This window comes from Haemaphysalis longicornis, unplaced genomic scaffold (assembly GCF_048455015.1).
Source record: "Haemaphysalis longicornis isolate Haplotype H1 unplaced genomic scaffold, Haemaphysalis longicornis Haplotype H1 scaffold_6, whole genome shotgun sequence".
Lineage (NCBI taxonomy): Eukaryota > Metazoa > Arthropoda > Arachnida > Ixodida > Ixodidae > Haemaphysalis > Haemaphysalis longicornis.
Window position 1 is genome coordinate 45,346,336 of NW_027526407.1, and position 27,466 is coordinate 45,373,801.

The 27,466-nt window shown below is 48.3% G+C and overlaps 1 protein-coding gene across 1 annotated transcript; it reads right to left on the bottom strand.

Annotated features, from left to right (window-relative positions):
* Nucleotides 1-728: 728 nt before the first annotated feature.
* Nucleotides 729-27,400, bottom strand: LOC144142990 (Y+L amino acid transporter 2-like). Its single transcript, XM_077674816.1, has 7 exons — nucleotides 27,211-27,400; nucleotides 18,514-18,588; nucleotides 17,160-17,261; nucleotides 14,280-14,537; nucleotides 12,828-12,953; nucleotides 11,450-11,546; nucleotides 729-1,530 (listed from the first exon to the last, which is right to left on the bottom strand). Exons 1-7 carry the CDS (start codon nucleotides 27,224-27,226, stop codon nucleotides 729-731), a joined length of 1,476 nt encoding a protein of 491 aa, XP_077530942.1. The 5' UTR covers nucleotides 27,227-27,400.
* Nucleotides 27,401-27,466: the final 66 nt, after the last annotated feature.

The window sequence follows — 27,466 nt, forward strand, 5'->3', positions numbered from 1 at the left end:
GTCTCACTGTTAAATGTCAGATAGTGGCGACACAAGTGTTCACTTACTTTGTATTTTTCAATACAAAAATTGCTGCTGTGGCGAGTGGGACACTTCTATTCAGAAAACAGTTCTTTACCAATAGAGACCAACTTGCTTTTACACTTCAGTGGCCCTTCCGGTTGGTGAAAGCTTTGGTGAGATTGTGCTCTACTTAAGACACATGGTGCAGCCCAATCCTTGCCCCGCTTATTAAGCGCTTTATTTGAGATTGATTCAAGCATTTCTACTACTTTTTGTGCCAAAAAGATCAATTTCAAAATTCCAGCTGTCTACCGAAACGCATGCAACATTGCGGTGTTAAGGTGTACTGAAATCAAGGAAAATATTTAAATCATATTGTGCAGTCTCTAATCTGCAAAAAAAATGTTCGAGAGGGCCAACATCTGTTTGCCAGAAATAGTTTTTTTTACTTTCGCATGAGGAGGTGATTAACCTATTTTCTCCTCTTCATGCATGAAACATTTATTTGGTGTCCTCACTTTGCCGATTTGCGCTCATAGCGTCTCAGCGTTGTGTCAGGCAGCCCCACTGAAATGTTTATTTATGTCTCATAAAGGATGACCACAAACAGGCCGCTAGGGTGTTGTGGCCAGAGCATAGGCTTACCTTGAATATTTGGCGCCTAATTACAAGACAACGTTCCGCAAAACGTATACAGTGCAAAACGGTTATACGGCAGTAGCTCGTCATCGACGACAGAAACAACCAAGCACGCAAGCATGACCATTCTTTATTGTTTTGTAATCAGCGCACGGCACACAAAGCAGTAATTTCTGAATAAACGTGTAGACTCCCGATCCAACATTTGATTGGTGGAGTACCTTCCAGATAACATATGTTGGCAAACCGAGCAAGAAGATGCCAAGGGCCACCACGTACTGGGAGGCACCGCCGGATCCAAAAGCAGGAATAAACATAACGACGAGCAAGGTAGCCGAGTTCACCGCTATGAGCACTGCCGGCGTCCTGATTGGTCTAGGGACGTTCTTCATCTTCACTCGCATCCTCACCATAGCAAACATTACAAACACGTTCGAAGCCATGATAAGTGTCGCGCCTCCTTTGGCGAGAAACGTCACGGAGCCCGTAACTACGAACGCAATGGATATGCCCGACCTGCAGGCGATGGCTATAACCGGCAGGGAAGAGTCAGCCGATATCAAAGAGAACACCGTGGGTATATGCTTTTTCCGAGAAGCGGCGAAAAGGACACGGCTGTTGCTGAAGGAAGCGGCGCTCATCGTTCCAAATGTGCAGAGGCAGACTATGCTGGGTATTAGGTACCGACCAGGAGGACCCCAGGTTTGTCGGGCGAAGGTCACCGCTGTGGCATCCGAAGACGTAAAGTCATCTCTATCCAGGGCTACGAAGTAAGCGACGTTTGTGAAGACGTGCAGCGATGTGACCAGAGAAAGGCCACAAAAGATCGCGTTGGGGATTGTGCGAGCGGGCTCTGACATCTCCTCGGCCATGCAGCAGATCATGGCCCTGTGTTTGAAAAACAGAAAGAACAAAACATCGCTTTATTTCTTAAATAACTTTTATGACCATTCTCAAGCTCCCGTAAGCGTTAATTCGTCCCTTTAAGGCATGCATTAGACATATTATGCCTGCGGGTATTCTTATTTTGTATGCTTGATGATTGTGAGTATTGGGAATCTGTTTAGTATCCTACCAGTTTTTTTCGGTTGTCATAGCCTTTTTTCGAACTTAGATTTAGTAATGATAATGGTTGTGGGAATCGTGGAGAACCGCGACCTGCGATACCGAGCCAGCGCGCGCTTCGGGAGAGACGCTTGTGCGCTGAAACCGGTCCGGCGCTTTGCTGGTTCGTCGGCGTCCCCCGAGAGATGGCACCACCTATGTGTGCGGGGATAGGCGCGCGGGCGCGGGCGGCGCGAACGTGCGCGCAGGGGAGTCGGGAAAGTCTCGTCGGAGACCCGGTTGGGGCGAGATCGGCGAACGCGGCGGTGATGGATTCATGCATCTCAGGTGGGAGCTTTGTTTGTCGCGCGCCGTGAGTGCCCGCCTCCCGTTCGCGGTCACGACCCGGACGGCGTGATTCGTGAACGCCGTCGAGCCTTGTGCTCGCATGCTTTGGGATTCCCCAAATAAACGGCTGTGCTTCGGCACTAGTGTCTACTGTGTTCTCGTATCGGCGAACCTCGCTGGGCTGCCGTAGCCATGGGAGCCCGCGTGGTTGACACGCCGGGAGCTAGCGTGGTGGCTTACGCCAGGACTGGCTAGGTCGCCCAGAGGAACCCCTCACACATGTATCCCACATGGCGCCCGAACGTGGGGCTGGTATTCAGACGAATTCGAGGTTGCTAGCTCCCCGAGAAATGCGTTGCTGCAGTCGTAGCCCGCTACCCTTTGTCCGGAAGACTTCAGACGAAACGCCTCGCGCCAGTCGGTTGCAGGCAGACAGTTATGATGCCCGATACAGCCGTGACGGCAAATGTGTAAACTTTCCTACCCGCACCAGGCGGTGAGTCAGTAGGATACCTCCGAGCACCGCAGTCGCGGCCCGCTTGCGAGACGGGAGGTGCGTAGGCCTTGTTCCAACATGGCGGCGGGTCGCCTTCCTCGTAGCGCCGTCTCCGCGCAGTCGCGCCGGCGGCGCCGGTTGAAGTTTCCCGCAGGCGCGGCGGACACTACCGAGCGAGGGTGCGGTGTTTGGGAGTTCGCAAGCCGCACGATGAGCCCGCCGCTACTGCGCTTCGAGTCCGAGGCGGAGTGTTTGCCGATTCGACGCCTGACAAAGAGCGAGGGGGATCGCTGAAGAATCAGTCTCCTCTCGCTTCGGGGTGAAGCGGGAGCAATGGGACCGTTGTCTCCGCGCTTCCGGAGTGCGTGCGTCTCGATGCCGTGAAGTCTCCGCTCGAGATTGCGTTTAGGCAGTAAGAGCTTCGCGCGGCTCGGCAGCGGGCTCGTTGGTCGCGAGAGATCGCCAGTCTTAGTAAGAGACGGACTCTCAGGCGACCTATACCGGTGATTTGCGCCCGTAAGCCGCTGGTATTGCGGTTGGTGCTGGCTCTACGGCAGCTTGTATTGCTGCGAGTGAGTTGCAGGAGCCCACCTGCTTGATGCTGACGCTGCTTTGCCGACCAACGCACCAGGCCGAAATAGCTCGGACGGGCGTTTCGATGCTGACCCCCCGTAATAGTCTGGCGAGCTGTCTCCAGGCGGGGGTGGCTGCTGGAGCACAGTTGCCGGACTCGTGATTCCGCGAGCAAGCGAACGTGCAAGGGGGAGTCCTCTCGGGCATCTTTGTTACCCTATTTGGCGAGATCGTCGATAAGGTTTCCGGCCAGTCACAGGAGATTGCGGAGTCCCACTGCTCCCCACGTCAAGTTTGGGAATCGTTTAAACTGGACGGTGAGAGCGAGACCTGCAAACGGATACAACCGGGAGCCACGCCAGTCACCACTGCCACGGACAGCGAGGATGGCCTGCTGAACCACCTGCGGGACCGAGCGCGGCCCGCGGAGCTACCGCCAGTTGCTGATCCGGCCTGCCGGGCGGCAGCCAACCGTTCGGGAGGACCTGCGGCCGAAGCGGCCACGGAACCCAGGAGGCGGCGGGATCTGGCGCCTACGCGAGCGGCGCGAGCCTTCGGGCAGCCGCAGTGGGCGCGGCCGTTCCTGTTGCCGCTTCGAGCTGGGAGTGGGGGTCGCATCATGGCGCGACCCCGGCGTTCGTCGGCTGCGGCTGCAGGCTACCCCCGGGCCTGCCAACCTGCTGTGCTGCCCAACCGCGAGAGACTCGGAACCATTGCAATGTGTTTGCGGGTTTGTGAGGCGAGCATCGCGACGACGGCATGGTGTGGCGAGCCTTGGTGTGGACTGGCTTGGGAGTGGCGTTCGGTGGCTGTTTTGCTGACTTGAGACGTCGTGACGAGTGTGGTGCAACGTGACGTCACTCGAGCTCAAGTGGCGTCCAGTTTTAGGGGGGAGGAGTCAGTCAGTCAGTAAACTTTATTGATGGGAAAGGGGATAAGGGAAGGGGAAGTGGGGCTAGAGAAGTGAGTGGAGCCCTCTTTCCAGGGCCCCAGTTTCAGCTGCCCCGATTTTCGCTCTCCGGATCAGCTCTCGCTGAGTCCCGAGGGCGGAGTTGGCCAGGGCTGCCTCCCATGTCTCTAGTGTGTTGGGTTCGTGGGCGTTCTCCGGGGGCCATATAACGGGGCATCCCCAGGATGCGTGGAAGAGATTTGCCACCTCTCCACATTTTTTGCAGTGTTCGTTTGTGGTGTTCGGGAACATCAGAGCAAGTCTAGACTTGTGGATGAAGGTGTTCGTTTGAATTTTCCTTAGTGTTTGGCTTTCGTAGGTGTTAAGGCCTTTGTGTGGAGGGGGAAACTTCTGCCTGCTGAGACGAAGCCTGGCAAGGAGTTCTTGGTGGGATTCAGGAGGGGGAAGACTGTACGAGTGCTCTGACTCGGCGCGGTACGTTAGGAACCTCGCTACCTCATCGGCCATCTCGTTTCCGTCTAGCCCCTCGTGACCGGGGCACCAAATGATGGTGTGCTTATGCTTCAGGGTTGCAGGAAGAATCCGCTCTGTGGACTTGGGAACTCTGCCTGCCGCTAAGTTTAGAATGGCTCTTTTTGAGTCCGTGAGGATGTTCAGCGCTTGGTCGTTGTGTTCGCCCCATCTTATGGCTAGTAGGACGGCGCTTGTCTCCGCTTCGTCGGTGTCTAAGTCTTTGATAGTTATGCAGTCTATTAGCTCGCCTAGGTGGTCCACCGCTACTGCTGTTGAGTTCCGGTTTGCGCCTCTGCTTGCATCCGTGTAGACTGTGTTGCTCTGGTGCTGGAATGATTTCCGTAGGTATTTGATTCTGGCAGCCCTTCGGTCTTTGTGGAGGCTGGGGTGCATGTTCTTGGGTAGGGGGCGTGGGATCAGGCTTTTGCGTTGAGTTAGGGTGATGTTGGTCATCCGGTCTTGCCTGATTCTTTCTTGTGGAGTTCCGATTCTTCGCAAGATGGCTCTTCCTGCTGAAGTTTTGTTGAGACGCTCTCTCTGGGCTACTAGCACCGTTTCTCTTAGCTCTTGAAAGGTATTGAAGATTCCTAGAGCTGATAGTTTGTCGCTTGATGCATAGAAAGGCAGACCTAAAGCTGCCTTGTATGCTGTTCTTATGTTTGCCTCTATCCGTTCTTCTTGGGCTTTCGTGGTGATGTGGAAAGGGAGGCTATATGTGGTTCTACTGATTATGAGTGCTTGGACAAGTCTGAGTGTCTCTTTTTCGCTCATGCCGCTGCGGATTCTTGTAATTCTTCTGATAATCCCAGCAAGTTGGGTTGTTGTCTTCTTGAGCTTCTCCATCGTGGCGTCAATCTGGTTGTTGCTCTGTATTATCATGCCTAGTATTCTGATTTGTTTTTTTTCTGGGATGGTCTTTGTTCCGATTTGGATTTGGGAAGGTAGTTGTTCTTTTGTTGGATAGATTCGGATGAGCTCGCATTTCTCAGGTGAACATTCGAGGCCGTTCTCTCTTGCCTTTTCCACAACCACGTTTGCGGCAGCTTGCAGTTGTTCCGTTTTCTGTTGGAGGTTTCCTTTGGAGACCCATAGAGTAACGTCATCAGCGTAGATGACGTGACCTATGTCTGTGAATCGGGTTAGGGCTTCCGCAATCTTGATCATTGTAATGTTGAACAGTATGGGGGAGATAACAGAACCCTGTGGGGTGCCTCTGTTCGGCATTTGGAAACAGCCGGATCTCAGGTTTCCCAACCCTACTGTTGCAGTTCGGTTAGAAAGGAAAGCTTTGACGAAGTTGTAGATCCGTTCTCCGCTTCCTATACTGTTCAGGGCCTCTAAGATTGCCTCGTGGGAAACGTTGTCGAACGCTCCCTTGAGGTCTAGAGTCAAAAGCATTTGGTCTTTGTTATTCTTTTTGGCAAGGATTTCTTCCTTGAAGAGCAGGAAGGCATCTTGTGTGGATAGGCCTTTTCTGAAGCCGATTAGGCTGTATGGGAGGAGATCATTGTCCTCTAGGTAGTTGTACAGCCGTTTGGTTATGATGCGTTCGTAAAGCTTGCCCGCACATGAGGTAAGCGATATGGGTCTCAGATGGTTGATTGCTAATTCTTTGCCTGGTTTAGGAATAGCTGTGATTTCCGAATGCTTCCACTCCGGTGGGATGGAGCCACGTTTCCAATGTTGTTCATTTATGTATTCGGTAAGTTCTTCTAGCTGCTGATTACCGAGGTTTCTGATGATGTTGTTCGTTATTCCATCTCTGCCTGGAGCGCCTTTTCTTTTTGCTGAGATTATTGCATCGAAGACTTCCTCTTTGGTGATGTCCTGATCAAGGATGTCGTTCTTTGCGCCCTTGTATTGGGTTTGGCTGTGATCCGGGGTGTCTTTGTCTCCAAACTTGCTCTTGAGTGCTTCTAAAAGCTGCTCGTTTGAGCCTTGGAACGTGTGGGCTAATCTTTTTACACTATGTTGGCTTTCTCTTTTGGTGTTGTTTGGATCCAGCATACTTCTTAAGATTGCCCATGTCTTAGAAGTGCTGAGAGTGTTCTTGAGGTTTTCGCAGAAATCATCCCAGTTTTGCTTGGAAAGCTTATGTGCGTATTCTTTCGCCTCTTTCGTGATGTTTTTGATTCTTTTTCGGAGTCGTTTGTTTCGTTTTTGTCTCTTCCATCTTTTGATGAGTTTGGCTCGCTTTTTCCATATGCTCATGAGATGGTTGTCCACGCATGGTGTTTCCTCGTCGCATTGTATTGTATTGGTAACTTTTCTTTGTCTGGAAATTAGATCTTTGCTCCAAATATCGATGTCGGTGATTGGGATTCTATCTTCTGTTAGTGGCAGTTCTGATCTGAACTTTTCCCAGTCTGTTATTCTGGCAGGCTTTCGTTGCAGTTTGTAGTTGTCTGACGTGGTTCTGACGCAGATGATGTTATGGTCGCTGCCCAGATTTTCATTAGTGTTGTGCCATATTATACGGTGGTCACTGCTTTTAGCAAAGGTGAGGTCCGGGCAGCTGTCTCTATTATTAATGCCTCCTGTTCTGGTGGGGCTGCTGGGATCGTTTATGGATTCTAGTCCATATCTGTCCATGTTGTTGAGGAGGTTTTCGCCTTTTTTAGAGTTAAAATTGTAGTTCCATTCTCTGTGGGGTGCATTGAAGTCGCCCAGTGCTATCAGTCTATTTCCTTTCACCTTGAGCATGGTTTCTCCCATGAGCTTTGAGAAATCCTCGCTTGCGTTGGAGGGTGAGCTATAGACGTTGAGAATAAAGACGGAACTTTTCTTCCTGTCGTTGGGAACAATTTCTATTAAGTTGGCCGATGGGGATCGGGTCATTAAGAAATGCTTGATGGTTGTGATGTCTTTTCTTGCGTATATCGCCGCTCGTAGGTCTTTCGTTATATCCATGCGGGTGTAACCTAATATATTCGTCATATATTCCACTTCCTGCAGGCATAGGATTTCGGGCTTCTCTTCTTTGCTTTGTATGTATTGTTCTAGGGAACATTTCTTGTTGCGTATGCTTCTGCAGTTCCATTGCCATATCTCTAATTTTTCTGATTTAGGGGCCTTTTTACGGTGCTTCATTTTTGTCTGAGATGTCTGCCTCAGGGTCTTCTATCTGTGCATCGAGTGCTTGTTGTTTGCTTCCTCTTGGGTTTTGTTGTTGTTCGAGTTTTCTCTTTGCCTCGTTATGCTGTTTCTGTTCTGCTGATTTCGCCATGTTGAGGAGAGCTTGCTGTATTTGGTCCCTCCTATTGTTTAGAGCTTGTTGCATTTGTGCTAGGAAGAGTCCTATGCCACTGGGATCGTTTAGCAGCTGGGGGGGAACTGAAGGTTGCGGTATTGGGGCAGGCATGTCCTTTGGGGTAAAGGCGCATGTGCTTATGGCTGGACTTTTGTGCGGGCTTTCGCTACGTTTTTCTTTTTCAGATAGCTGTCTTCGGAGGTTTTCGATTTCGTTGTTCTGTCTGGCTAGTTGGGCTCGTAGTTCCTCAATTACCTTATCCTGATTGGATTGTAAAGAGTCTATTTTAGTGTTTGTGTTCTGTAGGGAGGCAGCTACTTTTGGCCAACTCACCTTCTTGTTGCCTTCTTGCTTGCGCTCCTGGGTTGGAGGTGGCTGCACCGCCGTGTTTCCCGCGTGCCTTCCGTCGCGTCTCAACTCCCGTGCGCGGTGCTGCGGCGACCTTCATCGGGAGCTCCTCGTCCGCGTCGTCACAGCTGGTCCCTCCTGGCTGGTCGTTCAGGAAGGCCGCCTCCTCTCCCTCCACATCGGAGGTTTTCGCCTCCTCACTCCGCTGTTCGGCGTCCGCCGTAGGCTTGGGGTTGGTCGGGGCAACAGGAGGCGTTGGGGCAACGGTCGGGGAAGCCTCAGCATCGCGCTCGGCGACCGGTTCCTTGAGTTCGCCGGCCGCGCCGCTCTCGTGGGCCCCGTCGCCGCATTGTGGCAGCGGGGAAAGGGTGTTGTGAGCCTGCGGCACTCCCTCTTTTCCCATTGCACCGCCGACCGCCGTAGTGTTGGACGCTGCGGTGATCCGGCTCGTCTCGACTGCCGGAGGGTGGGTGAGGGCCGCCGGAGAGGGCTCCTCCTCGCTCGGCGGGGTTGAGGCTGCTGTCAGTGGCACAGACATGGCCGCCATCTCTTCGGCATCCATGTATTCTTCTAGAGATTGCGCTGCCTCAGGTTGCCTAGCCCTGGCTGCGTATGACTGCGAGCAGTCTGCCTGCGAATGTCCGAACGAACGGCAGGCGCGGCACCACGGTGTCGTGCACATCCTCCGGATGTGACCGATCTGGCGGCACCGCAGGCACATGGGTGGTCGGCCGGGTACGTCGATCAGTATAGGGCTCCCGTTGATCAGGGCTTGATGCGGCACTGCGTCGAGCGAGTTGGGCTCCCTGGGGATGATGTGCACCACCCTGGTGGTGCTGGTCATGTGCTCTATGCCGGGGCGGCGCCACCCTTCTCTCACGACGCGCAGTACTCGGCCGAAGCGGGCGAACTGTCGTGTGAGCAGCTCGTCCGGGGCTTTGGGCGGCATCCAATGGATCTTGACCTCTTTTTCCTGCTGGTTGGGGTTGATGACCAGGCACCTCCTCCCTTTGGCCTTGATCTCCGTTTGCGATGCCAGCTGCTGCATTTCTTTCTCCGTCCTGAAGGTCACCATCCACACGTGATTAAACTGAAAGGGCCCCATGCTGGTGATGGTCTTCAGGTCCGCCACCGCAGTTATCGCTGCGACGATGTCGTCGATGCCGTACGGTCTGGCCGAAGGGTCCGCGTGCAGGAATACGGCGTTCTCACTCATTTTGCCGGTCGGGAGCGTGGGCAGCAAGGTCCGGTAGGCCGTCGCGGCCGCTGGCGCGGGGCGAGAGTCGTTGGAAAACCGGTCCGGCGCGGCCGCGCCGGTCCTTCTCGGAGAGCTCTCCGGGCGCATGACTTTCCCCGGGGAAACCTGGGGAGCGTGTCCTCAGGGGGGAGGAGTGTGGGAATCGTGGAGAACCGCGACCTGCGATCACGAGCCAGCGCGCGCTTCGGGAGAGACGCTTGTGCGCTGAAACCGGTCCGGCGCTTTGCTGGTTCGTCGGCGTCCCCCGAGAGATGGCACCACCTATGTGTGCGGGGATAGGCGCGCGGGCGCGGGCGGCGCGAACGTGCGCGCAGGGGAGTCGGGAAAGTCTCGTCCGAGACCCGGTTGGGGCGAGATCGGCGAACGCGGCGGTGATGGATTCATGCATCTCAGGTGGGAGCTTTGTTTGTCGCGCGCCGTGAGTGCCCGCCTCCCGTTCACGGTCACGACCCGGACGGCGTGATTCGTGAACGCCGTCGAGCCTTGTGCTCGCATGCTTTGGGATTCCCCAAATAAACGGCTGTGCTTCGGCACTAGTGTCTACTGTGTTCTCGTATCGGCGAACCTCGCTGGGCTGCCGTAGCCATGGGAGCCCGCGTGGTTGACACGCCGGGAGCTAGCGTGGTGGCTTACGCCAGGACTGGCTAGGTCGCCCAGAGGAACCCCTCACACATGTATCCCACATGGTTAACATGCCTGACCATGGTTTTTCAAATGAATGTTTACGCTACATCTCGCATGTGCTGTCAGCCATAATTGGCGATGTGCTGCAAAACATTATTTCTTCAGCGTCGTTTTGGTGATGAATTAAACTGTTTGTTTAGAAAACACGAGATTGATGGACATTTTTTATACTTCCACCTCAGTCATTTATTGGACGTACTAAAAGACCTGCATTGCCCATTTTTTCATCTACATTTTGACGTTGAAAACGTTTTTCCTGTCTTATGTTGTACTGGTCCCTCACAGTGCAAAGCATGCGTTTCTAGCAAAGATGCACCAACTAGACCAAACAGCCCAACCAACTACCACACCAACTAGCCCAACCAGCGTACATACAGGCCTCACGAACAGTGAGCGAGGCCACTTTGTACTTTTAAGAGCAGCCCTCGACTTTAATCTAACCAACTTCTAATTTTTATCGTATCCATTTTTGCCAGCCAGCATGTTGAAATGCAGATCATTTGGGCGTGCCAGAATTGCTTTTACATTCGTAACAGAACTTTTACGCGTGAAAGTTGACACTTTCTGGCAATACGCACAAGCATGATTCTATATTTTTTCTGTTCCCAAAAGGGTGGTAAACTACATGATGGCGACATCCTCAAGCCTACGCCCCTGAGATAATACGCCGACATACTCGCCCACTACGGCGCCGGCGCAAACAATACCCAGCACACCACTTACACCCATCCAGAACCGAAGGTACAATGTTCCGACGACTACAGACGAACTCTTACCCCCACAATACCCTACTCCATGCAGTGTACCTCCCCCCCTCTACCCCCCACCCTGGCAACCTATACTATCTGGTATAGGGGTGTCAACAAACCCCGTTCCTCGCTCCTAATCCCCAACCTACATACCATCTGTGGGTGGCAGAGCTGACCAGCTCCGACATCTCTTCCCAGCGTAGCCTGGTGGAGAAGGCCCGGGTGGCCAGCACAGGCCAGGGTATCCAGAACTAGAGGACCCCACCCCCCATCCTCCCCCCCCCCCCCCCCCGCCAGGCGGGTGCCGAGACATCAGCACCTAAGGCTCGCCTAAATAAAGTTTATTCCCCCTCCCCCTCTTCTTTTTCAAAAACACCCCTGGTTCGGATTGTGCTGTACTTTCAAGCTACGAACGGAGTTTTAAAGTACACTTTTTGATAGCTGTTTTTATTAATTCAGGCAATTTTGTAATGATAGTTGGCTGAGTTAGACACGGGACCAACTAGGGTCGACGCAACGGAAAGAAATGCAATGAAATGTTCCCAAAATACTGTAGCTCGCCCTGGCACTTATAACCTGCATTCCAAGCCTTCTTGCCGAGGTTTGTAATGTATTAAATACAGATTCGTCTCACCCGCCAGCACCGGTCAAAAGGGCCACACCAAAAGCCTCCACTACTTTCGTAGGTGTCGTGTGACCATTAAAGGAAAAGTTGCGCAGTAGAATTGGGTCTGCAAGAAACATAAAACACTAACATTATTGACGCTTCATCTGGAAAAATTTGGAACGCGTGTCTTTTGAACATTGGTTCAACAACCTGTCACCCTGTAGCATCAGGTACGGGAGTGCCAGCGAACACTGGAGCTCCCCCCCAACACCACCTCTTCATGCGAGCAGTGGATCGGATGGAAGAGCAGCCCTGACTCTCAGACCCAACAAGACCCGGAAATAGACAAGAGGCGCGGAGAGCCAGTAATACAGCCTGGGCAGTCTTTACTTAAGATTCCCTCTAGTGGTATGGTGCACTAATATCGGCAACTGATGCTCGATTACTTAAACTCATTGCATCGATCAATTCGCTATTACTTTGGCAAGTATTGTCAGGTCAACTCTGGTATTAAGGGTTTGCGGGTGTTTGTGAGTCATTTAAGTACATAAATATCGATCCTTTCAACTTTTTTAGGGGGTAAAAACGACATGATCTGCTATTGAGTAGGTCTGGGTATTTGCACAAATGCTTTGCTTTGTGCCATTGAAAAAAGAACGTTACAGTACACCATTGTTATAAACTTAGTATTGCTAACAGGTCTCGAAGTATGAATGTTGTTCAGACTATGTTTTAAAACTGCTACAAAAAATGTGAAACTGTGGTTGCTTTTATGTTTCAAACATGCTCTTTGTGCGCTTTATTGACTGGGGCAGGTTACGGCACTTTGTCAGGCATTAAATTGTTTTTTTTGCAACATTGCCCCTCACATGTGTGACAAATGTTCAGTTCACTGTACTGTGTAACCGACTGATTGAATAAACTGAATTCATTAATGGAATTATTCGCAGCTTTGTAAGCTTTGCATGAAGCTCCCGCTTTCAAGTCATTCAAACAGCTAATACAAATCCCCCGTTGAACATGCAGTCTGCTGGAACCACACGGCAGTATTTCCAAGTTTTGTTACCCTAATAGCTTCCAGACCAAGCGTAAATCACAAAACAAAAATCCCATCTTTTGTTTGTTTCACTGATTTGGACAACGGATCGGGGAATGCTAGGTAGCTAAACTTAGGTAACGCCAAATTGCAGTTGAGAGAATATTTTTCCCCATTTCTGAATACATCTTCATTGATATTTTTCCAGCTACGCCATCTCGTTAGAGAAAGCAGGACTGGCTACCGATATGCTTTTTCTCCTCACCGTCTTTCTATGGGCAATGACAGAGCTTTGAGACTTTTGTGCCGTAATTAGCAACCTATGTTCGTTGGATTTTTTAAAAGAAATTTCTACAGAAAGAAACCTACCTCGAATGCACCAAGCGATGCCAGTTCCAATGATTGCGAGGAGCACTCCAATCTTTACAATGAACAAAATATTCTGTATTTTCATGGACGTTTTAAGGGATATGGTATTGACTAGCGCTGAAAGCTCTGAAAAAAAGGAAAACAGTGGACCGAAAGGTCACCATTGTTTGTCCAAAACGCACAATGAGAATTTAATATTGCTTTGTTTGAAAAAAAGAGGGGGGGGGGGGCTACTGCGTGAAGGCACATAAATATAGCACATAGCTCTTAGCACATACCTATCGGCCACACTTTAAAAAATTCCATATTTTGGTTTTTTTACAAAAGAGGTACCACCTAAATGACGCTTGTCTGGTAATAGCGAGGTGTATTATAAGAAAACACGCTAACGGTGCATCCGTGGTGTAGTACACCAGAATGAACAGCCAAGACCAATTCATTTCTTCCATACAGTGCACCAAATGATATTAAGCGTGCTTGCAATTTATATACATGACACTTTTGTGGCACCATGGTTAGAGCGAGGACTCTCCGGCTCTATATAAGACAAGCCTATGCTAAAATATAGTGTATGGGCCTAAATTACGTTCCATTGGCATTACACGAAGTGTCACACGCAATAAGGGTATCGGGCCTACCCTAATTTTTACCGCAATGAAGACAGTACTTTACACGATGATTAAATGTGCCTAGTAAGCGGTGACACATAATTTACTTTCTTCAACGTCTCTTGTGAAGTCCCAGAGAGCCTGTGTAATGGCAGGTCATGATCGAAATCTGCTGCCGATTAACACGATGTGCAAACTGGGCTACGTCAATAATTACCTCACTTGTCGTTGCACTAGTATTATGTCTTCTGGATGTTCTGTAGCGGAGAAGTAAATGTTTTTCAAGGTGTCTTATTATGTTCTTGGAAAAATCTGTCCCTCAGCTCCCGACTGAAGTTGATCAGTTTAAGAAATGTTTGTATCCTCAAATATTACAGAGGTATTTGTTGTCATCGTGGCACCATTAAAAGCGCTATATTGCTACTATATAGCATAAAACTCCCAATCTCCTTAGTTCCTAAGAGATTCGTTCCGTGATCTGGGCTCTTCTAGCCGGTCGCTAGAAGAGTCCTGCCTATCCAAGCAGTTTGCCATGAACTGTATTTTGTTATTCGTCTTTGAATACTTGAGTTCCTTTTGGCGTGTGTACGCGCAAGAAATTTAAAAGTTTCCGGAAAAAAACATCCTGGGGGTAGAGCTTTCTCACCTGCTTAATCCTGTATCATGGGTGTACCATCTGGGATGTGACTTTGAACCGTATTGGTAGCCTAGCTAACATCAACATGTAGAGGAATGCCATCACAGAAGAAAACGCAAGAAGCTTCACCTCCGAGCTCAAGTTGACCACCAGACAGAACGAAAATTTTCACTACCTTTTCTAGTAGGGTTGCAGGCTTTGACTCACCGATTACCCCTACGGTCACCAGCGCTGTCACCACGCTCGGTGGTTTGCAGGTCCCGTATATGGCGCTGAGGCCGTAGCTTGTGAATGTAACGGCGTGCAAAGTCGCTGCCATGCCATCGGCCACAACGAAGACCCAAACAAACAGAAACGTTATGACGTCCGCCGCCCTTCCCATAGATTTCACTCCGACGCTCACGTATTCCAATGGACCTCCAGCGGCCGGTAACATGGCACCTAGTTCGGCTACGCAGAGCCCGTCTGCAAACCAAAGTCGGAACGCAAACTGTAACCAAGTGTCGCTTATGAAGTCTTCCGCCCAGTAATTGAACAAGGCAGCTTTAGAATGGTGGTGCACAAAACCCTACAAAAAAGTATTTTGATACCGTCATACGTTAGCTTTGTTTAATTGGCATCATTTATTGTTCAGATAAATTTTGTGGCAAGGTCACACGGCACAAACAAACCATCAAGAATTTGAGAAGCTTATTCACGAGAAACTCCAGGAACTCATGTTCTCACCATGATTGGACAGATGCCCTTACCAACAAATATGTAAATTTGACAGTTCACGTACTAAAAAGAGTCACATGAATCGTTCGATGTGCTCTTCCCGAAAAAACGAAGTTCTAGAAATGCTTGTTAGGTAAGAAACTTCGGTTTCACAATGGGTACAAAAAATTTGGTTCAAATCCACGCTGTGAAGGCAATTGGAATGCAAAGCTTTAAACGACACCCACAACAATTGCTCATGCGACGTCACTTGAATTCACACACGTGGCCCTACGAAGAGTGAAACCAGAGAAACCAGATCCGTTACCTGGATTTCGCGTGGGCAGCGTACCTAACGCAGCAGCGTTGGCCAGGGCCGGGCTATAGCTGAAGCCCGGCCGTGCGTCGGCAGAACTAAAGCAGAGAGGGGCGTATTTCGAAGGGTGAGAGAGCTGAATCTATCAATCCTGTTGTGCTAGCTCGGGGCTACACCACAGCGCGACACAAGCGCACACACCGAAACAATTCGGCATGTAGGCTTAGTGATTCCCATTTATGCCGATTAAAACTAGTTAGGTTAGTAAGCTTGAGAATTGCGAGAAAGCTGGGGGAACTTTTATAATCGCAATTTATCAGTACCAGTTGTTTCTTTAGCCTTTTGTAATTCCTCTTAACACACCACCGAATTGGTATTCACCAATTTAGAAAACGGACTTCCATTCGTGACAAGCAGTGCGCAAAAAATACCATGTCTCTAGCGGCCAGGTGTCTGTATGGGGTTTATACATATTGCTTTCCCGTTCTGCAAACCAATCCTTGACGTATCTTTGACGTAAGACCGCTTAATTCTGTCGGATCCGGTGTACCCAGAAGGTGCGGTCGAACAAGTTAATCAAGCCGTGCGAAAGGACCGGCAATTGGCGTGAAGCTACGCCAAAGTAGGCCCAAAACAATCGTCGCTAAAGCAGACGACACAGCCGTACCACCGACGCACCAGCCTGTGAGCAGTCACCTCCGCACGGGGAACGCTGAGTAAATTCGCCGCGCCATCTACCGTGTGCGCCGTGAGTGAACCCCGCCGCCTCCACCGCGTTGGGAGTTTATTGTCCCACGCGGCGCGAAAGAACGGCTGGCTGGTAGAAGAGAAAGCTACGCTTAAAAAAGCAGTAATATTAAAACAAGGGAAATTAATCGGAACCAATTCTTAGGGAGACATATTTACGCAAACCGCTTAGCTCTGTATTGAAACATAGTGGGGGCGCATGTGGTTACGTTACCTCTAGCTGACACTGAACAGGTAGGAGCGGTGTAGAACAGCTACGACCCGACAATTGTTCATCGTGCAGACTACGCTTGGTGGCATGTCGATTCATGTTGACTATGAAGGAATAATTAGAACTTATGCATACGTGTGGCTAGTCGAGTGATATTTTTGCGAACGAGCCGATTTATCTCTACCGGTTCACTCTTCCCTCTCCTTTCCAACACACCTCTACCCAAACGTACTTCCTTTCACCACAACCTCTGGTCCCACCCGTCATCCGCTACTTTAACCCGGCGTCACCCTAACAACTGCACTTTTGCAATTCCATAGTTCAAACATGGCACGCGTGCGCTGTATAAATATGCAGCGACGTCAAAAAACAATTATGGTAATTCCAATGAACACTTCAAAGAGTTAAACAAATAATGACATAAAACTAGAGAGTGGAGACTCAAAAAACACCTTCATAAACTCCCCTCGGTCATCGCGGGGGATGGATACCCCAACCAAGCGAGTCTGTATACATCTGTTGAAGCTTAAAACACAATTGCTTTCCGGTGCAGTCTATACAAGGAGAGAGGTATCACAAATTCAGTGATGTAGGCGACCAATGCTGATCGGCTTTCGTTTGACATTTTTTCACTTTATTTGAAAGGTCGTTTCTTTTGCAAAATTTTGGACGTAGCATTCTAACCGCAAGCTCACCGATCGAGGTGGGAATTCACTGCAGACTACATACGTATTCATTAGGTGCTTGTAAAAACACTTCCATCAGCAACTAGTTTTTTGTAAACACTCTATGGATTGGTAATGCACATAGGGTTTATATCGTGTTCAGGTAAAGGATGCGCCATTTAATTTGTTCACAAGCGTTGCCAAACGTTTTTCAAACCTATAGGTTACTGAGAAACTTTAGAAGAATGTGTGGAAGTTCTTTTTCTCCGCGGAATTTTTGAAATGCATCTTTAAGTGTCCTAAGAAGACTTTTTGGTTGCAAACGTAAGTTAAAGTCGACTTGATTACCATATGCGAGATACGGGTACTCCGTGAGAGCAAGAAATTGTATTCTACCTCATGTAAGTACGCTTCCTTCTATTCCTACATATACCACGGCACGGAATACTCACGAATTATTGATGCCACGCCTGCTGCAATCCAAATCAAGAGATCAACACCCACCGAACCGGCATCCAAAAATACTGTGCTTGGCGTGATGAAAATTCCAGCTCCTGCAAACGTTTCAAAAAGAAAAACAGTTCTAAGAAGGTCCTAGATATTTTTTAAATGAAGTATGTAAGATATACCAGCAACTGGCACAAATTATGTCTGACAGATAGGGACAAAGCGAGTGTTCGCATCGCGCAAATTAAGCAGGCCAGAAAAGCAGTTGCCTCATTATTCTTCCTCTGGTTCGCTTATCTTACCTCACAATAAAACATTTGGGTGCTGGCTGCGTCCCCAAACACGTGAGGCAAACTACACGCCGTAACGATTGTCAATTCCACAACCTCGATCCAATGCCTTCGCAAATGAAGCTTGCACTACTGCTAGCCTCTGCCCGCTTCTTTGTGTAAACGTGAGAATTATACAAAGAGCAACACACCATTTAGTCCCAATTGATTAAACCGCAGTGTTACCTGCGAACAATTCTCTGGTTAGGAGTTGCCTGCCGCAGCCGCTATCGTTCGTTATTAATCGGACGGGTAGTCTAATTCCTCCACTCCTTACTATACAGTTCATAAATCAGTGTTCACTAATAGCGTTTTTCTATCAATTTAGTCACTTGAACACCACGCCCTATAAAAACATGGACCCCATCCAGTCCTGCGGAAGTGGATTTCCAGCGCAGCTTTCGTCTGATGGGACAAGGTACAAAATATTCCTCGTTGTCTCGGCGGGCTTGTCGCTTGCACTCGGCTTCTCTTCCTGCAACTGATGGGTCCTGAAGCATGAGCTCGGCGTCTTGGGTGAAAACTTCTGGGTACTGCCTAGCCTGACGCATGCGCTAGCCGTCGAATGGCGTCAGCCCTCTCCCCTATCGAGGGCAGCTGCAAACTTAAGCTTTGCCAGAGCACATGGTCGAGGGGTTCCCATTGTTCACCAGCGCCTTATCATCCATCTTGCGGTTTCGATCCTTGGGTTGTGGTGTTTTCTTTACACGAATACTGAGCTCTATGCTGCGCGTCTGATTAGCCTTACGCATGCGCTCGGCGTTTTGGTTGAGAACCGCTGGGTCCTGCCTGCGTTTTTGTTTATCGCACGAAATTTTCCGACCAACGAGAGGCCAACAGCTTGCGTGAAAAGCACTACATACATGAGCACCTATGCAGTGCATGTGAAAGCAGTTACATTAGGTTAACTGGTTTCGTTCTTTATTCAGTACTACGTAGGACTCACTTTGTCAGGTAATTGCGTCTCAGCTGTACTGATATTGACTGCTCCAAGGATAACCCTATATAATTACAAACACGTAATGCTTACCGATGCAGTTGCCCACGACAACAGCCACAGCGCTGAAAAGGCCCATATCCCTCTTTAACTGACCTTGGCATGAATCTGTCAGAGATACGCATTAGCCAAAATGAAAAATACAGCACACTTCACCGTTAAGTCGATGTTTCTTTTTACATTAGACACGTACCGTTTTTAGGAATATCACCATTCAGGGCTACGACGCGTATTTCTCACCACTTTATGTAAAGGACAAGGACACCGCTGACGTGGGAAGCGCTTAAAAGGACAGACAATCGATTTTTGTTGCGTATATGTTCTCTATCAAAAATGAAAGGGCATCCCTTAAAACACGTTGGCGCGGAGCGGTTTTGCTGATAGCACCCTAGAACTTTTTAAATCGAAAGTTTTTGATCTACGACCCGCACGAATCCTCCCGAAAGTGATGCTGGCAACCATGACTTACAGTAGCGCGGCAGCATATCCGAGCTGAAAAGCGGTATTGAAAAAATTCTTACCGCTAAAACAGTGAATTCCAGGCTTTCTTATTCCTTCATTGGTTTTTTTAAATCACCTGAAGCAGCCATGTGTACGTAATGATGGCCTAGTATGACATACTCCATTTTGCCCAAAGGCACCATCTGCTGAGATGGACAAGAGGTAGCATGCAGGCTTGATGTTGTGGAGGCCGGCAGTTTCATTCCCCCCTGGCCGCGGCCTTTTTTTAAGCTGCCGTTGGCGTTTTTGGAAACTGAAAAGGAATATTTTGGCAGAAGAAACGCCCCTGACTCGGACAGAATCGTCAAACAACGTACAACAGAAGCAGGTAGCTCCTTCACCGGGTCGGTTTACTGAACGCTGCCGTTGTGTCTGGGTATGGAGGTTCAATTAGCCACATTGAGAGCCCAGCGGCAACGGGTGGCATGTCTTTATAAATTTGCAAAGAATGTTTAGAAATACATATGCAATTTAAATTTATACAAATACTTCTGTTAGAAGGTTTTCAATAAGTGAATAAACATTTTTGCATTTTCAGTAGGTGCAAAATTTGCAAGTCACATGACCGGGACACATAATGTAGTACCACGTTTGTACCTTACGAACGACCACCACTCAGATTCCGGAAAATGTAGCGTCAAATAAAACCCATTTCTGCCATTTCTTTTCAAATTGCTTGTGGTTGCCTCGCATTATGAAACGATGGCTTTCAGATGAGCTAGAAAACATATACTGGACACCAAACAGACTTCGGTCCCTTTAAGATGGGGCAGTAGCAACGGGGACCAGAAAGACAACGAAACAGGACCAAGCACATGTAACCAACGCGCCTTGCTTATGCCACGTGTTTGAAGAAATTTTGAAGCGAAGCTGTGATGTCCGCACTAATGCCGGTTTACGCCAACACATCCTTTAGGAAGGCCAACTTGCTTTGACGATGGCGATGAATGATCGTGTGTGAAGTGAAAGAAAAAAAGGCCCTTTCCGTTGCGGGAATCTAACTTGCGTCCGTCTTGTTATGAAACCATTGTATATCCGCTTGCTCCATTTCGACATGGTCGAAGCGTTTGGAAAACTCATACGACAACCAAAGGATACGTCACGATAAGCACGGCATTGCCGTGCATGCTGTAAGGCTGTTAGCCACAAGATTTTAATTTTAACTTCCCTGTTTTGAGGTTCAGAACGTTAGACCTAACATTAAATTTTGGTGTTTAACATTTATAATCGGCACCCACTCAAGAAATTGCTCACTACAGGCCAAGCAGCAGGTACCGATTCCCGTCGTACTCAATACCCAACGTTAGACCTACGGCATGCACACCCGATAGTGGCTGTGGGTATGCTAGAAAAGTCGTGCGTGCCTAGAGTAGCACATACTCGCTGAATTGGATTGCCCAACGAAAGAATCCATCGCGAGAAAGCTTCGCGTTAAACCACCGTTATCGTTAGACGAAGGGGTGCATGATTTTTTCTTTCTTTTAGGGGGGAAGCACGGGCTGTCACCGTCGATGTAGTGGCCGTACTAAAACACGGGGACGATCTTCTACGACTCACGCTAGAACGTAGCGCGTACTTAAAGGACACACAAGAACATTCGTTTTCAAACGCCTCGCGCTAGAGCTCTTCGTGCTTCAAAGACACGCGACTTTTCCAGACAAGCTGTTTACCTCTTCCTCCAAGAGTTTCATCTCCGTTGGCAAAAACGCCAGGCCGCCATCAATACACTTATACACTGCATGCTTCATTCCTTACTAGTTTTCATGTTAGTGGAAATGTGCCGGGATTTCTTTGTGTTCTTGTTGTTTCTGTATTTTTTTTTTCAACCAAGCAGCGTATGTACATGTTCAAGTGTCTAAATAAGCAGTTCTTTGTGCGCTTCGCCCTGTTTCGTTTCCTTTCTGGTCCCTATTGCAACTGTCCCAAGTTTAAGCGATTCACGCCACCGCTATGCAACACCAACTAGCCCCTACTGACTTTCTCTTAACCGGGGACACATGAAGCCTGTGCGTAGGTGCGGCATGGTGTAGGATACTACGTCATACAATTTTCTTTCGCTGATCTCTGGCGCCTCGCTACTGGACGGCTGCTATCACTTACTATAGCCGTCACAGGACGGCTAAGGTGGATGCGCCTTGATAGCCACGATTTTGAAGTACGTTGGTCAGGTTATGCGCACGCATGACGACGTATGGAGCTCGGACATACCGAACTTAAACTAGGGGCTGACAGTTCACACTGTAAGGTGGAAGTTTACTTTTCTCTTGTAATGTTCATCGAGTGCACAAAACTATACAGTGAACCTTGCGTTGGAAGTATCTTGAAAGCGTTCCCGCGACTCACACATGCTGTTCATTCTTGGTCAAAATACGAACTGGTGCCATGTTTTCATAGGGGGAGGGGGAGTGGGGAACTGGGGCAGACGATGCCCCAGACGTCTGAAAAATTATGCAGCAAAGCTGATCTTTCGAAATCAAATTTCGTGCCTGTCACAATCTACGACGGTAATGATCTCAAATAAGTTGATACTTGCATGGGCACATGTGCCGTTGTTGGCCCCGTAATTGTGCCGAAGGGCTCAATCCTTTTCCTTAGACCTATTTTAACGAGGATTGTTGTTTATATCGTATACATGCTAAATCAAAAAAACAATTTGTCAGAAACGGGAAGCGTGAAAGAGTAAGCTATTATAAAATTGGCAAGAGAAAACAATGTGAGCATAACGCAAATATTCGGTAAAAAGCGGACAATGACAAAACAACGCTCACAGATTTTCCCGGGAGGAAAACAGAACCCTAAATAACGGAACAAATTTGAAACAAAAAAACAGAAAAGTAAAAACTGAAAAGAGGGAATTGGTATAAATTTACTGTATGGAACAACAGGAAATTCTGGCTAAATAACACAAACATAAAAAAACAGAAAACTTAACTTTACATAAAATGTCTGGCACGACAGCTACAGCAAATTTGTTTTTTCGGGAAAAATTCTTTTTACAGTGCACACAATAGTGGACCATTTCTGAACGATTCTTGGCGTTCCCCCTCGCAGGGTGCGTTTCTCTTCCGTTTTGCGCTTCCTGTGCCTAGATTAGAATCAGGGTTCGATAGGCCATGAACCCAGTTTTTGTCTTTGCTTGCCAAATCTGGGGGAAGTGTAGACCTGTTTCACAAGCAAGCGGAAACGTCTCTACAATAGCTTCGCTTCCACCGAACTGTCATATACAGCCTGAACCAAAGTTCTTCTCTTTGCTACTTTTCTTTCTTTAATTTCCTTTTTATTCATAGTTACCACAGCACTATCGTAATTTTTGGTATTTCTACCCACCTGATTGGTGCAAACAGGCTACAAGTGGTGTATCTCCCCATGCATTCTTCATACAAAATCTTGAAAAACACTGCGAATCTTGGCATTCAAGATTTCCGAACATTGAATACGACAAACGCATGCAAGCGCAAACTTGTACACAGGTTACTTTTCAAAAGTTTGTTGGCCAAATAACATTTCATTTACCTGCCCATGGCCTGTCTACGTGTCTGTATTATTAAGCGAAGCTTTCGATGCCCCTCTGATGGGGCCCGTCCCGTCACCAAAAGTAAAGGCAGGAAAGCCAGCTTTTTCACAATGGGTTTCACAAACGACTACGAATATGACGACAATGATGACGATAATGATGATGAGAGAAGACACGTAAAGAACCTGAAGAGAAAACGCTTCCCGTGGTCGGAATGAAATATGGGTCCTCCGCGTTATGAAGCCGACGTCTATCCCATTGCACCATTCCGAGACGGCTGAAGCACTTTCGGTTTAAAGCGAAACTTTCTTGGTTTCCCTGGTGCTGACCGTCGTCAAAACTCTGTGAACCCCACCAACCCCAAAAACAGTGAACGAATCCCACACGTAAAAGCTGATCGTTTCGAACATAGCTGTCATTCGATGAATTTGAACTTTAATACGAAAACGAACCCCAAGGAATTTTGTTGTTTTCTGTGTGTTCCATTTTAAGGCAACTCCGAACTTCGGGGCTCTCACCTCTCATAAGGAAAGTATTTGTACTCCGGTGACACAAAAACCATTCTAGGTGCGAAATGAGCTATGTAGTTGCGCCACATTGTAGGAAGTCCTCTGCAAAGCTGACTGCTTTTGGTAAACTCATTTCATTGCGTTCCTACAACTCCTCTCCGATGAATGACGGGAATTTCAGTGCTGCCATGCCGCCTAATAAAGAAAACTGCCAGCTCACTGGTGTTTTCCTTATTTACAGATTACTTATTCCAACTATACGTTTTTTTACACTGAACCACTGCTAATATGGTTAGTGCGATAACCTGTAGTGCCTTTCTAACTGAAATGTTACAGTGCAAAGTGCGCCAGAATTAAAGTTCATACAACGCCGCGAGAAAATCAGCTGCAGTCAAGGTCCATATTGTACCGCTGCAACACAATTAATGTCCTAAACCTCTAAGGCGATAAAAATATCTCAACAAGTTACTGCAGTCACCGCGATCTATTTGCAGCCTCCATTTTCTTGCAATAAAAACCGCGAATCTTTAAATTGCGTGAAACGCCTATCTTGCTCTGTGGCCCTTAGTCGTACAGGATGCAGCATGTAGTGGATGCAAACATTTTGTCAGCCAAACGGTACTGGTGCAAGTAATACTGAAGGAAAGAAGTGATAGGCACGAGGAATAGAGGGGAAGGGAAAGAGGGATGCTGGGACAAATTTGTTTCCTTGATCACAAATTTCCCATTCAACCGAAATCGTCCTGTTATCGCTGAGACATTCATACAAACTTAAATGACTGCCGGTGAATTTTTCGCTGCACATTCAGATGAATCAGCTGTCTTAAGAAAAGGGATATAAAATATCACGATAAGTTTTGCTGCTTAAGCAATATTTATATGTTAGGTAGCTTTTATTTACTTTCTGCATAGGTTCGCTCTCTCAGGAATGTAACTATGTAACTTGTTATCTGGACCTCGGCTGACATGTAAGTATGCAGGCTCTGCTCTCGTGTTGGGGAAAATGTTCCTCGGAAATACATATTTACGGCTCACTTTGTGAAGAAACGCTTGAAAAACGACCAGTAAAGATATGCGACTTTCCATAGACGCGCTTTTTAGATGTTATTTACGGTTTAATAAACGTATCTCGTTGAGAGTAAAAATGGTTACCTAGTCGGAAGAATTCTCTATCGTTTTTTTCAGTGCCGCAAAACGCAATGGTGACAAGACTTTCCTGCTTGTAAAACGCCATAATACCAACCAGGCGGAGTAACTGCCTTCGCTCTCAAGGAAGCCCAAGTATGATCTAGTAAACATTTTCTGAACAGCCACTCACTCACTCACTCACTCACTCACTCACTCACTCACTCACTCACTCACTCACTCACTCACTCACTCACTCACTCACTCACTCACTCACTCACTCACTCACTCACTCACTCACTCACTCACTCACTCACTCACCTACTCAATCCCCTGCATACATGTTGGGGCCATCAGGGCCGCCGCTGTAGAGTTTGGCGCTGCGATCGTTTTCATGTCACAAGTGGGATTACCAATTCCACCTCCCTGCGGTGCTTGATAGAGGCAGGTTTGTTTACACTGCAACCTCACTTTACGTGAGCCTTTTTCTGCTCATTCTCTGTGTGGAACAATTAATTCAGCCACCTCAGGGGACGCTGGACTGTAGACGTATCAAGCCAATATTGCGTTCGCCATAGTTGGAAACTCTTCCTTTCGGGTGCGAGCATTTACTAGATAAAAATATGTGTATCAATGTCCGAGGACCTTAATTTAAGTTAGCATGAGAACTGTCATGTGGGTAACAGGAGCACAAGCTAAGAGAAAAAGCTCACGTTTGAAGTGTAACCCTGTGCAGTGACGTCGGTACAACGTATAAGCATTGCTTCGAGTTGATACCCTCACGACCGTGCTAGAAGAACATGTTGCTCATACGCTGCCGTAAATCGCCCTGACCCGAAAAGTAAACCTAGCGGTACATAGCAGCGAAAAGAATTCCGTGTCCCTGCCCTCAGTGAAGAAGGATAACCGGGGAAGGTGGGCGCAGTCGAGGGAGTTCGCAAAACAAAACAAGTTTCTTTCTAATTTCTTACAAGCACAAGAAGCACAATATCGGTGAGCACGTGATGCCTGGCTGCACGTGCGTAGCCGCTCTCAACCCCCCTCCCCACACACACACACTCACACAGTGCAATCATAAAAGGGCAATCCGTGATGTGCGTGTACCTAGATGGTCAAGGCACTGCTTAAGGCGTCGCTTCGAAGCCCTTCAAAGGACTCATGTTGGACAGGAAAAAACACAAGCCAAAACGCTACTTCAGGAGTCATTCATGAAGGAAACACAACACTAATTTCGAGAGAAAAAAATATTCGGTTACACGCAATTTCGCTGAGAGACAAAATATGTGGAAACCAAGACATTAGCAAGTGTGCTGTTATATATTCGTTCCATGTAATTTTGCGGCCGGACAAGGTATGATGTCGAACTCAAGACATTACCAGCTCCGCTGTAAAACGCGGCGGAAACGTTAGCCACATCAGACAGCATAAAGGAATGCACTGAGGATTACTATACTCCGTAATGCGAAGTTTGGTCGCAGTGTGAACTGTAGTATTCTCGGTCACGGCGCATATCTCCTGCGTCTCAGGAAGTGATCGCGCTGTCAATGAACGGACGGCGGCGCGCACCACTCTGCCGTTTTCTCGCAGCGCTTTGCCCTCGCCGAGAATGTTGTAGCAAATCGCCCTTGAAGTTTCCGCGCAAATATCACGTGGTTCAGATAAGCCACAAACGACGGAGAAGGTCTGGCGAAAGTGTGAAGGGGTGGGCGTTCCTCGGCGGTGACGCATAGCGAAAGTGTGAGGGGGAGGCAGTGCGACATACTGAGCCGGGGCGACGCACTTGGAGATTTTGCTGAGAGATGGCGCATGCCACCATCCCCCTGACACTTTCACCAGACGCTGAATTTTCTTTTTTTTCTGCCCAGGTTGTCTCATTCGCTCACTCGGTTACGCTCACATCGCCTTCCACTTCGCCTACGCCTTCGCCACCGCCATCAAACCCGTGTACCGGGCGTCAAAGTGCTGCGAGCTAAAATTTCAGTTGAGGTGCTCTCGGCATGACATCAGCCACATCAAATCTTGCGCCATCTCTTCCAGGTGTTTGTACGATGCAGTGCTCGATGGGTCGTGGGTTCGGTCGCCAAATGTTCGCTGGTCTAGCAGGAAAATAATCTCAGATGCCTGCTCCCATTCTTGTTGCTAAAGCACTCCCAAACCTCTTCCGCACGCAATTTGACGCCCATTTGGTTAGAATTTCCCAACGTATCATTAGCATCCTTTCGCAAACACAGTTTGACTGTCCTCCGTTCTATTCACTGTTCTTGTTGTGGGTTACGATATAGCAATCAGGATGCCGCACGTGTGTCAATGGGGACACCATGGATTCGTTCACTTTATACGTTGACGCATTGTAATCAACAGGCTACTTTCTTGTTTCGTGAGCATCAAAACATGCGAGAAGTACCCGCAGAACCCCCAACACAAACCTGTGGTTGCACTAGAGCAGGAATTGTGTGTTAGCAGAGACAAGGCATTACCCTATATTCATCCAGTGACGCCGTAAACAGGTAGCCCAGTGATATGTCCTGTAGACTAAGAGTCAGCCTCGACCAAAAATCACAGCTAGAAACACTTGTGTACCAGGGCAATCAACACCAATGTTCTTAGTTTTCAGTAAGGTTTACACAAACTTCTTTCTACTGTGTTGGGGCGGGGACTGCACTATAAACGGTGAAATAAAGAAGTACCCCCCAGTCACCCAACTCTCGCGCTTACCGGGGCTGTAATTTAATCGCTCACAAGTAGGACACTTCTTTCTAGCGCAGTCAGATACCAGGCTTCCCGTCACCTGGTGGGCAAGCTGTCGTGAACTTTAATGATTTGATTGTAGGGTTTAACCACGACCAACTATACTATATAAAGTTGGTCGTGGGTTTAACGCGCCGACGCAACGCAGGCTATGAGGCGCTCCGTAGTGGAGGGTTTCGGATTAATTTTGAACACCTGGGGATCTTCAACATGCGCTGAAATCTCGTATACACGGGCTGTAGTGAACTTTAGGAGCGGCCAAAACGTGTAGCAAATGAAGCAGTCACGACAATTTCATTTGACAACCACGACAAAGCAACAGTCTTTACTTACGGCTTTCCAATGTCATACTGTCTTGTTTCCCTCTCCGAATGTAGCGGCTGACGTCCAATGGAAATTCAATTAAAGTCGTACCTTCTTAGCAAAGAACCCGTTTTGCCAGGCAGACGTGCTCCAGTTCCATGAGCCACAAATACATGTACAACAGAGCAACCGGAAAACGGTGCCCCTTTGTCTGCCTCGAGACTATTCTAGGCTTTTGGTGCAGTCAACTTCGAACACAAGGTTTTATAGTTGTAGGGTGCCGCAG